This window comes from Notolepis coatsorum (genome assembly GCF_963971535.1).
Source record: "Notolepis coatsorum genome assembly, chromosome: 3".
Taxonomy (NCBI): domain Eukaryota; kingdom Metazoa; phylum Chordata; class Actinopteri; order Aulopiformes; family Paralepididae; genus Notolepis; species Notolepis coatsorum.
The window spans coordinates 5,553,861-5,567,753 of NC_140167.1; the positions used below are offsets into that span (position 1 = coordinate 5,553,861).

At 45.9% G+C, this 13,893-nt stretch overlaps 1 protein-coding gene across 1 annotated transcript; it reads left to right on the forward strand.

The window, feature by feature from the left end:
* Window positions 1-1,384: 1,384 nt before the first annotated feature.
* LOC311225617 (leucine-rich repeat transmembrane protein FLRT2) lies at window positions 1,385-4,024 on the forward strand. Its single transcript, XM_084310998.1, has one exon. It carries the CDS (start codon window positions 1,835-1,837, stop codon window positions 3,971-3,973), a length of 2,139 nt encoding a protein of 712 aa, XP_084167124.1. The 5' UTR covers window positions 1,385-1,834; the 3' UTR covers window positions 3,974-4,024.
* The last annotated feature ends 9,869 nt before the right edge of the window (window positions 4,025-13,893 follow it).

A 13,893-nucleotide genomic window follows, 5' to 3' on the forward strand; every position in this document is an offset into this window, starting at 1 on the left:
AGAGAGAGAGAGAGAGAGAGAGAGAGAGAGAGAGAGAGCCTCCCCTTGACGTCCCGCTCCCGCAAACATCTCAGCTTTCATGTTTCGTTTTTTTTTTTAACCAGAGAACCACCGATTTAATTTAGACGCACCAGTGCATCTGATTAAGTATTCAGCTATTTATCTGTTCATCTTCGTATATATAACCCCGAGCATCCGCTCTGCATCGCTGCTTTTATTTATCTATTTATTATTATTATCTTTTCTTCACATGAGATTATGGCTCGCAGTGTGATTGCATCTGAATTATTACTCAACCCGCTAATGTTCCTGTGAAGTCACAAAAGGCCTCGGAGCTATTAATTACACCATTTAGTGAAACAGGGGTTTTCTTAAAATATCTCTGGTGACATCATGTCCTCTACTCTGTCCACCCAATCACAGTGCTTTCACTGTGTGGGACTCGGGGTGGATGCGTTTAAAAAGGGCCTCAAAACACATATTTTTAATAGAGCCTTTTGTTGATTTCTATCTAGTTTTACCTCCACACATTTTGCATTCTTTTTACTCTTTTAATAGTTTTAGCCCGACTTATTTTATGTTCTTTTTACTCTTTTAATAGTTTTAGAACGACTTATTTTATGTTCTTTTTACTCTTTTAATAGTTTTAGCCCTTCTTATTTTATGTTCTTTTTACTCTTTTAATAGTTTTAGAACGACTTATTTTATGTTCTTTTTACTCTTTTACTAGTTTTAGCCCTTCTTATTTTATGTTATTTTACTCTTTTACTAGTTTTAGCCCTTCTTATGTTATGTTCTTTTTACTCTTTTACTAGTTCTAGCCCTTCTTATTTTATGTTATTTTACTCTTTTACTAGTTTTAGCCCTTCTTATGTTATGTTCTTTTTTCTCTTTCACTAGTTTTAGCCCTTCTTATTTTATGTTCTTTTTACTCTTTTACTAGTTTTAGCCCTTCTTATTTTATGTTATTTTACTCTTTTACTAGTTTTAGCCCTACTTATTTTATGTTATTTTGACTCTTTTACTAGTTTTAGCCCTTCTTATTTTATGTTATTTTACTCTTTTACTAGTTTTAGCCCTTCTTATTTTATGTTATTTTTTCCTCTCTTACTAGTTCCTATGTTCTTCTACACTGAGATATGTTCCACAAATATATAGCATATATATATAAAGCCCTACAAATTGAATATAGTATTATTATTATTATTATTATTATTATTATTATTATTATTATTATTATTATTAAGAGTTTCCTCTGCCTGTTTCCCGGAGAGCAGAGCAGAGCGCTCGGACGCTAAGCAAAGCCACTGATTTTCCCATTTACTGTGTTTTGTTTAGGTCGCGGGATTCAAACATCAAGCGGACGGGAGGCCTCGTCGTCGGTCTGGGCCCGGCAGTGTGTAACGTGAGGAGAGGAGGAGAGGAGGAGACGAGGAGAGAAGGAGACGAGGAGAGGAGGAGAGGAGCACGTTTCCCGTACGGTGTCACAGCCGCGCTCGTGTTTGAAACAAGCTCCGACCCGAAGGCCTGTATGTGAGACGAGCCCGACCGGCTCCCCCAGTGGACAGACAGGGGAAGCGCGCCGCTTAACGAGACCGCTTGCTCTCTCAGGAGGACCGCTAATTACCAAGGGATTATACCTTCTCCAGCACCTGGCCATGCGGACTGCTGTAGTAAACCGAGCATCCGGTGAGAGAACTTGAGTCGTATTGGATATTTTTTTTTAATCCGATACTAACTCCTCACCATTTTTTTTTCCTTTTTGGATTTGGTTGGTTTTATTCCTCTATTTTTAAGTTTTCTTCATGTGATCCTCTGTTTTAAAAAAAACAAAATGGAGACGCAGTGGCGTCCGTGGAGTAGGAAGGACTGGGCCTCCTTCCTCCGGCCGTGGATACCCATCCTGCTGGGCCTCCACCTCCAGTTCTCCCGGGGAACCTCCTCATCCGACAACTGCCCCGAGGAGTGCCGCTGCGACCGCACCTTCGTCTACTGCAACGAGCGCGCCCTGACCTCCGCGCCGCGGGGCCTCGGCGAGGGCTACAAGACCCTCTACCTGCACAACAACCAGATCAACAACGCCGGCTTCCCGCCGGAGCTCCACCACGTCGCCTCCATCGAGACGGTGTTCCTCTACGGCAACCGGCTGGACGAGTTCCCCGTCAACCTGCCCAAGAACACGCGGGTGCTCCACCTGCAGGAGAACAACATCCAGACCATCTCGCGGGCGGCGCTGGCGCAGCTCCTCCGGCTCGAGGAACTGCACCTGGACGACAACTCCATCTCCACCGTCGGCGTGGAGGAGGGCGCCTTCCGCGAGGCGCTCAGCCTCACCATGCTGTTCCTCACCAAGAACCACCTGAGCAGCGTGCCCATCGGCCTGCCGGAGGACCTGAAGGAGCTGCGGCTGGACGAGAACCGCATCGCCGTCATCGCCGAGGAGGCCTTCCGCAACGTCACCCGCCTGGAGCGCCTGCTGCTCGACGGCAACCTGCTGACGGACGAGGGCGTGGCGCCGGGCACCTTCCGGGACCTGGTCACCCTGCGGGAGTTGTCGCTGGCGCGCAACTCGCTCACCTACCCGCCGCCGTTCCTGCCGGGCGAGGTGCTGGTGAAGCTGAACTTCCAGGAGAACCAGATGAACCGGATCCCGGCGGGGGCGTTCGCCGAGCTGCGCAAGCTGGAGCGGCTGGACATCTCGGGCAACCAGCTGCAGTCGCTGACGCCGGGGGTGTTCGACGGCCTCGACGCCTTGCGGCAGCTGACCGTGCGCAACAACCTGTGGCGCTGCGACTGCGCCATCCGCTGGGTGGCGGAGTGGCTGCGGTCGCTGCCGGCGTCGCTGAACGTGCGCGGCTTCATGTGCCAGAAGCCCGAGCGGCTGCGGGGCATGGTGATCCGGGAGCTCAGCGCCGAGCTGGTCCAGTGTCCCCTCGGCACGCCGCCCCCCGCCCCACCGCTGCCCACCACCTCCGGTGCTCCCTCCCCGCCTCCCTCCCCTTCCCTGACTCCCTACCGTCCGCCCTCCACGCCCACCGGGCCGCCCCCTTCCACCACCACACGGGCCGCCTCCCTCCGCCCCGTTTACCCGACGAGAGACGGAGGAGGAAGGCCGAGGACTATGCGGCCGCCGCGCCTGGACGACCCGCCGCCGCGGAGGAGGGGGGAGAGCGGCCTGAGGGTCACCTTTGCCATCCTCAACGGCTCGGCCATCCACGTGAGCTGGGGGTCGTCCACCGCCTTCCCGGTCACCGCCTACAAGGTGACGTGGGCCAGGATGGGCCCCAGCCTGGTGGGCGACACGGTGCGCGAGAGGATGGTGGGCGGCGAGCACCGCGGCATCCGCCTGGCCAACCTGGAGCCCCGGTCCACCTATCGCATCTGCGTCATCCCCCTGGACGCGTTCAACAACTACCGGCCCAAGGACGACACTGTGTGCACGGAGGCCACCACGACCCCGGCCGCGGCCGCCTCCCCGCCGACGGACCCCAACGACCGCGACAGCAACAACAAGGGGCTGTTCCCCACGGGCCCCGAGCAGGCCACCCAGCGGGGCCCCGGCTCGCCCTTCCTGCTGGCGGGGCTGATCGGCGGCGCCGTCGTGGTGGTGCTGGTGCTGCTGCTCGGCGTCTTCTGCTGGCACACGCACCACGGCAAGAAGGGGGGGGGGAGGCACTTCCCCGCCGCCGACAAGTGGAAGTACAACCGGGGCCGCAGGAAAGACGACGAGGACTACGGCGAGGCGGGCACCAAGAAGGACACCTCCATCCTGGAGATGACGACGACGGAGGCCAGCTTCCAGATCGTGTCGCTGAACAACGAGCGGCTCCTCGTCGAGGGAGAGTTCCGTTCCGTTCTTCAGCCTGTTTACACCGCTAACGGGGGCGGCGGCGCGGGCTTCCTGCGGGAGTGTCCCCTGGGCACGGTGTACTGCAAGAACATGGTCCAGGAGGCGGACTTCAGATGCACATGATTTTTGAGCATTTCTACAGCTTTTATTGGTCATACAAGACCGACAGAGGAGAGGGAGAACGGGAGAGGGTGTGGGGGGAGGACATGTGACAAATCAGCCCGGGAGCGGGGGAGGCGAACCTGGGACGGCCGCGTAGGTCTGCGAGGCAGTATGCGGTGCGCCACTGGGGGGCGCCCCCCCCAATGATGGGTTTTTTTCTTGGGGGGTGGGGAGCAGTGTTTGTACCGGCGACGACTCTTACCCGACAGGATGCTTGTACAGTATATATATATATATATATATTTCGAACCCCTGTGTGTCTTCGAGAAATATAATTTATACAAACCGGCTGGACTAGTTACAATTCAGCAACCTTTTTATATTCCTTGGTAAAAAAAAGAAAAAAAGGGAAAAAGACATTTGGGAGATTTGGGAGATTTCTAAGTTATTGTTTGTGTTGTTTTTCTGTTCCGTGCTTCATACGTCTGTCTGTACAATCAGAAGTCACGTTTTCTTTTTTTAAAGTATCGAGGCTTTAGTTTTGGTTTTTGATTTGATCTTCTTCTACATTACGGGAGCGCTCTGGACGTGATTGTAACACTGACCACCAGGGCACACGGTGCTCGCCTCTGTAAACTGGCCAGGGGCAGATACACAGTGCCTGCCTCAGTATGCTCTTCTTACACATTCATTTTTCGATATAGTTGTACTTTTTGTCGTGTGTTCAAATGAAGCCAACTGGCGGAGATATCGTGCAGGATATTAAAGGTCCCATATTATTATCTCTTTTCGATCTCTGAATTATTACTCAACCCGCTAATGTTCCCGTGAAGTCACAAAAGGGCCTCGGAGCTATTAATTACACGATTTGGTGAAACAGGGATTTTCTTAAAATATCTCTGGTAGGGCTGTACCGAATAGTTGGACGCTTCGAAGCTTCATTCATAACGTTGACATTCTAATTCTAATCAACATTCTTTTTTTGTATGTGTCTGTTCATTCTGTTTAAACCAATGGGGTTTTTTCTTCACAGTTGCAGATAAAGATTAGGCTACACTAGGGCTGACCCCTATTAGGAGATTAGTCGACTAATCGGCCGAAAGGAGCCGTAGTCGACTGGCCAACCTCTTAGTAGAATATAATCGAATCATTCTTTCCAAAAGAAAAGAGGCCTAGAAGCGTGGCTAACGCTAATGGCACGCATACCAGAAGCTAACTGCCTAAGAAAACAGGCACAGAGGCACTGAAAGAGGATTTCACCCATCTAATGAACACACTAGACTAGACAAATATCAAGATGTATCCATCAGCATGCTTTTGCAGAGGACAAGAAGCCTTCAGTCGACTCCTTCAGACATTAAGCACCCCCACAGCCCAAATGGAATGATAAAAAAAAATATATATATATATTATTAAAAATTAATATTAAAAATATTATACTTTTTTATTTTTATTTTTTATTTTTTTAATCGACCAATAGTTGACTAACGGCAAATGTTGGCCAATCATAGTCGACCATCCAAATCCTTAGTCGGGGACAGCCCTAGGCTACACTAATATTCTAGTATTATACTATTATAGTATGACTCGTCATAAACATTTAAATAACATTTAAATATTTATCATAAATGATGTAGCAGCCTGTGTGCATCCGCTTGGTGCTGTTGAAAAAACCAACGAGTTATATTCATTAAAGAAAGTTGATTTAAGGTGCGGCTGGGTGGCGCAGCGGTCTAAGCGCTCGTCATCAACGCGTGAGACACCGGTATCGAATCCGGCTGTCAGCGTTGCTTCCGGCTTTGGCCGGCCGTCATACTGGCTCAATTGGCAGAGTCAGCGGGAGGGAAGCCGGTGGGGTGGTAATCTGGTCGTTGTAAACAGCGACTCCTACAGGTCGGTCAGGGCGCCTGCACAGCAAGGACAGGAGATGTCGAGGGTAGTGTGAGCCTCCCACACCTCGCCAATGAGAGTCCGCGCTGGCAGGTGAAAAGAAGTGGCTGGCTGACTCTGCATGTATCGGAGGGGACATGCGATAGATTCTTCAACCCTCCCTACGACCGACCAGTGGGGGGCACATCATGCGAGCAACGATCAAGACAGGGGAGGGGGGAATTGGCACGACTAAATTGGGATGGGAGAAAAACTGAAAAAGAAGGAGAAAAAGTGGATACAAAAAAAAAGTTGATGTAATAAAAGACAAATTTAATCAGATTAATCACTTTATTCAAATTGAGGATTTTGTTTGATTTATTCTTTTAATAATTTTTATGATTATGTCATAAAATATGATGACAGACATTCGAAGCTTCATTCGAAAACTTCAATAGAAGCTTTGAATGTAAAAAAATTTAATAAAAATGACATTCGGTACAACAGCCCTAATCTCTGGTGACATGTGCTCTGGTCGGGGGAGGAAGTGTTGGCTACTCTGTCCACCGAATCACTTTGTGGAACTCAGAGGGAAGAGGTTCTCCTCCTGCCGTTTTCCCAGATCAAGTTAACACACTAGGGGTGTAACGGTAGACAAAAAACCACGGTTCGGTACGTACCTCGGTTTTGAAGTCAAGGTTCGGTACGGCTTTTTCGGTACAGTGGGGGGAAAGTTTGGCTTTCCATGTTCCACTCAGGGGTGATGTAGTGTGCAGTAACTAATTGTACTTGTAGGGCTGTCAACGAATATTCTATATTGAAATTAATAATGTACTTGTAAAAAAAATTTAATAATAATAATAATAATAATAATAATAATAATAATTATTATTTTAGATTGTGAAAAAAACAAAACAGCCTCCGGTGGGCGGTCGTTAGTGGTTAACATACTGTTGTATTTGTTTGGTACACAGCCGTTCGGTACGGTACACAGTGAAACGGTTCGGTACGGATACATGTACCTTTACACTAGGGCTATCCCCGACTAAGGATTTGGATGGTCGACTATGATTGGCCAAAATTTGCCGTTAGTCGACTATTGGTCGACAAAAAAAAATATAAAAGTATAATATTTTAAATATATTTTTTTAAATATATATTTTTTTAAATGTTTTATCATTCCATTTGGGCTGTGGGGGTGCTTAATGTCTGAAGGAGTCGACTGAAGGCTTCTTGTCCTCTGCAAAAGCATGCAATTGGTCCACTGATGGATACATCTTGATATTTGTCTAGTCTAGTGTGTTCATTAGACGGGTGAAATCCTCTTTCAGTGCCCCTGTGCCTGTTTTCGTAGGCAGTTAGCCTCTGGTATGCGTGCCATTAGCGTTAGCCACGCTTCTAGGCCTCTTTTCTTTCGGAAAGAATGATACAAAAATTAAATAAAAAAATTAAAATAATCTTTTTTGTATATATTCGACTACGGCTCCTTTCGACCGATTAGTCGACTAATCGACTAATAGGGGTCAGCCCTACTTTACACCCCTAGTTAATATACGCCTCTGAGGTCCCGAAACATGACTTTGACTAAGACGCTCAGATGATGTGTTCTAGCATGACGCCTCTATACCCCTCTGTGTCAGTCCTGTTCTCCACCGGCTGTTTCTGTGTCTGTACCTTTAAATGCAAAACGAGCGGCTCCCGCTCCCCGAACTGCGCATGAATGATCAAACGGAATTCAGATCAAACTGGCAAACTAGACGTTGCAGTCAGATCAAATAATGACTCAAGATCCAGCAATATCTATCTCGTAAACATTTTTATGAAATGTTGTCAGAAACATACGAGTCGCGTAGGGTGGGCGCGTAGGGTCCCGGAGCTGGATCAGCGACACGCTCTCATCAGAAAAACGTAAACAAAGTACTAATCGACCACAGGAAAAAAGGTACATAATATGCATTATGTTATAGCCAGGAGACAAACTAACAATGATTGTGGTCACGGGCAAGTGCTCTCACCACTAGACTAAGACACCCACCCTGATATGATACAAACACAGCTCTCACCACTAGACTAAGACACCCACCCTGATATGATACAAACACAGCTCTCACCACTAGACTAAGACACCCACCCTGATACAAACACAGCTCTCACCACTAGACTAAGACACCCACCCTGATACAAACACAGCTCTCACCACTAGACTAAGACACCCACCCTGATATGATACAAACACAGCTCTCACCACTAGACTAAGACACCCACCCTGATACAAACACAGCTCTCACCACTAGACTAAGACACCCACCCTGATACTAACACAGCTCTCACCACTAGACTAAGACACCCACCCTGATACTAACACAGCTCTCACCACTAGACTAAGACACCCACCCTGATACTAACACAGCTCTCACCACTAGACTAAGACACCCACCCTGATACAAACACAGCTCTCACCACTAGACTAAGACACCCACCCTGATACAAACACAGCTCTCACCACTAGACTAAGACACCCACCCTGATACTAACACAGCTCTCACCACTAGACTAAGACACCCACCCTGATACAAACACAGCTCTCACCACTAGACTAAGACACCCACCCTGATACAAACACAGCTCTCACCACTAGACTAAGACACCCACCTTGATACAAACACAGCTCTCACCACTAGACTAAGACACCCACCCACCCTGATACAAACACAGCTCTCACCACTAGACTAAGACACCCACCCACCCTGATACAAACACAGCTCTCACCACTAGACTAAGACATCCACCCTGATACAAACACAGCTCTCACCACTAGACTAAGACACCCACCCTGATACAAACACAGCTCTCACCACTAGACTAAGACACCCACCCTGATATGATACAAACACAGCTCTCACCACTAGACTAAGATGCCCACCCTGATACAAACACAGCTCTCACCACTAGACTAAGACACCCACCCTGATACAAACACAGCTCTCACCACTAGACTAAGACACCCACCCACCCGGATATGATACAAACACAGCTCTCACCACTAGACTAAGATACCCACCTTGATACAAACACAGCTCTCACCACTAGACTAAGACACCCACCCTGATACAAACACAGCTCTCACCACTAGACTAAGACACCCACCTTGATACAAACACAGCTCTCACCACTAGACTAAGACACCCACCCTGATACAAACACAGCTCTCACCACTAGACTAAGACACCCACCATGATACAAACACAGCTCTCACCACTAGACTAAGACACCCACCCTGATACAAACACAGCTCTCACCACTAGACTAAGACACCCACCCTGATACAAACACAGCTCTCACCACTAGACTAAGAGACACCCACCCTGATACAAACACAGCTCTCACCACTAGACTAAGACACCCACCCTGATACAAACACAGCTCTCACCACTAGACTAAGACACCCACCCTGATACAAACACAGCTCTCACCACTAGACTAAGACACCCACCCTGATACAAACACAGCTCTCACCACTAGACCAAGACATCCACCCTGATACAAACACAGCTCTCACCACTAGACTAAGACACCCACCATGATACAAACACAGCTCTCACCACTAGACTAAGACACCCACCCTGATACAAACACAGCTCTCACCACTAGACTAAGACACCCACCCACCCTGATACAAACACAGCTCTCACCACTAGACTAAGACACACACCCTGATACAAACACAGCTCTCACCACTAGACTAAGACACACACCCTGATACAAACACAGCTCTCACCACTAGACTAAGAGACACCCACCCTGACCAACCCTAAAAAGAAAAGATTCCGCAGGAATAGCTCTTTAGTGTAATACACACAACACGTTGTCATTTTCTGGCTGATTTATGAATCGTTTTCAAATAAACGCTAGATTATCGATAGTATATGTGTACTACTTATGCATGCTAGAGAAGTGGGCTGAACCTGGTCAGCGCTAACGTCATATACACACATACATACACACATAGGGGACACGTTGTGAAATATCTGAAAAAAACATCTGATTACCCCAAGACTGGTAAAATAGATTCCTTGCCTCACATCAGATGTTCTGCAAAAATATTATTCCAATTCCTGATCGCCATTCCAAATATCGATCGCGTTTATTGATCCAACGTTATGTACTCGAAACACATATTCCACGCTGCTCTGAGGGTCCACAATGAATGCAATCGTCTCGGGTTACATGCCTGAGAAGTAAAATGTGGAATCCGGGTATTTTATTTCCCATGCATTTCCATTGAGTCCAATCCAATGGGTGCAATACCATCCGGGAGACAATAGGGGGCGGTATTTGCCCTTTTCGAGGTCAGAGCCAGTCCCAATTATAACGTGAGCCTGGATTGATGACAAATTAATGGATATCGCTAATAAAAGCAATAACGATTAAATAAGGAGATTTCTCTTCATTGGCACTTAACGCATGGCGGCCAACAACGAGATTTCTCGTTGTTGGCACTCAAAGTGTTAAAGGAAAACTAGCTTATTAGCTTATTTGCCATCTTCCCTGGAGTTAGACAAGAAGATACATACCCTTTTCTTCTCTGTGCGTGCAGTAGGCTTAGGGAACAGCCGCTCCGTTAGCGTAGCTTAGCTTCATCACTGGAAGTGGGTCAGTCCTTTACCCTGAAGTTCCCTACAGTCCCCTACAGTCACGAAATACACTCCAAATACAACTCCAAAACGTTCCTGTAAACATGTTGTGACCTGTGTATTTACCACGTGGAGAAATAAAAAATAATTTAATTCAACAATTACGTTTTCTAAGCAAATATACTCAGAACTATTTTTTGCCGAACCACTCCTGTCTGGGCTCAGTCAGTGACACTAAAGCAGATAACGAAGTATCTACTATACTTCCGGTCGGGGGGTTTCAAAATAAAAGAGCGACGTCTAAACCACCGGAAATACGTTTATTTTGTACATTATCTAACGTTAACACGAACCTAAAGTAACTTTAGGTTCGTTGTAACGTTAGTTTAGGTTTGTGTTAACGTTAGATAATGTACAAAATAAACGTATTTTTTGTATCAGAATCAGAAAGGACATTGATGGACAGATGGAATATAAACTAAATTAACATAGAAGCACAATAGAATAGAATAGAATAATAAAATAAAAATAGTAATAGGAATAGGCCAGGTCAGGTATATACACTAATTAGAATAAAAATCACAATACAGTGTTGAATATTTACAGGATGGGATATTTAGCAGGGCTGTGCAATTGAGAGACCTAAATACGTCAATATATTACTTATTTGTAATAATTATGTACACATTGGACCTTTTCGTAAACAAACATGTCAATATATTACATAATTTGTAATATGTACACATTGGACCTTTTTGTAAACAAACAAACATGTCAATATATTACTCATGGCTATAACATAACATACAATATGCACCTTGATAAGTACGTACTTACACATTTTAAGGTGAATCCAGATCAGGCAGACTAGTCAAACTAGGCAGATCAAATAAGACTCAAGATCCAGCCATTTCAAATCCTGTTTCCCCCATAAAATATATCATTTAGGTAGAAAATAATGTTTACGAGAAAGCCGCCATTTTGTACACCCACGGTTTTCAACACGCACACGCGAGTCAAGGATTATGCAACGAGCGTTTGGTGTGACGTCAGATGTCAGAAGTTAACAGAAGTCCAGAGGGCTCGTTAAAAGGTTTGTGAGTACGGGCTGGTGGTCTTGTTTCACTGTCTGAGTGTTGGCAGGCCCACCAGAGACCATCACATGTGTGTGTACACATTATAATAGGTATAATATGGGACCGTTAGAGGTGCTGTAAGGGGTATTTATTTTGTTAAAATAAGTGGTCTACATGTTGTAATAATAGCTCTACACTCCGACAGTGTGTAGGGTGGAGGGACTGGGAGACCCATGTTACTGACCAGACACTCTATATTAGTGATGACTGTTTACTGCAGAGCGGAGGGACTGGGAGACCCATGTTACTGACCAGACACTCTATATCAGTGATGGCTGTTTACTGTAGAGCAGAGGGACTGGGAGACCCATGTTACTGACCAGACACTCTATATCAGTGATGGCTGTTTACTGTAGAGCAGAGGGACTGGGAGACCCATGTTACTGACCAGACACTCTATATCAGTGATGTCTGTTTACTGCAGAGTGGAGGGACTGGGAGACCCATGTTACTGACCAGACACTCTATATCAGGGATGACTGTTGGAATGTAGAGCTATTTAACACTTATTTTAACCAAAAATACCAGTTACAGTACCTTTAGCAGTCTATTTGGAGAGGAAAAACATATTTCTATGATTGATTACTTCCTGTGACAACCAGGTACAAAGGTGAACTCTTTAGCCTTTTTGGCTTGGTTTATTTCACATTGGTCATAAACATTGTTGCAGCGTGCACCTGCTACTTCAAGGTGCAGCTGAGAGAGGAAGAGAGAGAGAGCTGAGCAGGTGGACACACCCCTTTTATAGGCTCAGCACGGTGAAACAGATGTGCGCCTCTACCTTTAGTTAGAGCGCCCCATAGTGTTACAACAACATTACTGCACTCGTAAGTCGTAATACAGAGAACGCATTAATATTAAGGCTGTCAAAGTTAACACGGTATTAACACGGTATTAACGCGTTATCGCCCGATTCTATTAACGCCACTATCTTTTTTAACTCGCGATTAACTTTTTCAAATAAATAAAAAATAAAAAAAATCTTTAAACTTTTTTTTATTAGACTTCACTCAGGTGTATTATTGATACTCTCATTAATACTATGTTTGTTTCTGACTCAACGTGTGTGTGTGTGTGTGTGTGTGTGTGTGTGTGTGTGTGTGTGTGTGTGTGTGTGTGTGTGTGTGTGTGTGTGTGTGTGCGTGCGTGTGTGTGTGTGTGCGTGTGTGTGTGCGTGTGTGTGCGTGCGTGCGTGCGTGTGTGTGTGTGTGTGTGTGTGTGCGTGTGTGTGTGCGTGTGTGTGTGTGTGTGTGTGTGTGTGTGTGTGTGTGTGTGTGTGCAGTGTGTGTGTGTGAGAGAGAGAGGGGGGGTGGCGGGGTCTGTGTTCTCAGCCCTTGTGTGGGTTAATGTAACACGTTCCTAACGTTTTCTTTCCCCTATTATTTCATGCACTCTATTCATTGTTTTAAATTATTATTTTCTTTTAAGTTATTTTGTGCATCACTCTGTTTTGAATTTGATGCACATTTGCAATGGGTCATCCTTTTGTGTTAAATGGCTGCCTAAAGCAAGCATTTGTTGACTCTCATGTTGATAAGAGTATTAAAACTTGAAAAATATCAGTTTATGGTAAAAAAAAAAAAATGCGATTAAATTGCGATTAATCGCGAGTTAACTATGGACAATCATGCAATTAATCGAGTTAAATATTTTAATCGATTGACAGCACTAATTAATATATATATATATATATAGCACATAATAGCACAACCGAGGACATTTTACCTTTACTCTTAACATGGCATCATTAAAACACAGTGCAACCAGGTATGAAATCACCTCCCTGCAAATGGGTGGTTTTCTCTGTACGTGCCCCATTCACCACTAATGACAGAAGCAGCTGAAGTCTGACCTGAATCTGTACAGGTTGAAGTCTGACCTGAATCTGTACAGGTTGATGTCTGACCTGAATCTGTACAGGTTGATGTCTGACCTGAATCTGTACAGGTTGATGTCTGACCTGAATCTGTACAGGTTGATATCTGACCTGAATCTGTACAGGTTGATGTCTGACCTGAATCTGTACAGGTTGATGTCTGACCTGAATCTGTACAGGTTGAAGTCTGACCTGAATCTGTACAGGTTGAAGTCTGACCTGAATCTGTACAGGTTGAAGTCTGACCTGAATCTGTACAGGTTGATGTCTGACCTGAATCTGTACTGGTTGAAGTCTGACCTGAATCTGTACAGGTTGAAGTCTGACCTGAATCTGTAGAGGTTGATGTCTGGCCTGAATCTGTACAGGTTGATGTCTGGCCTGAATCTGTACTGGTTGAAGTCTGGCCTGAATCTGTACAGGTTG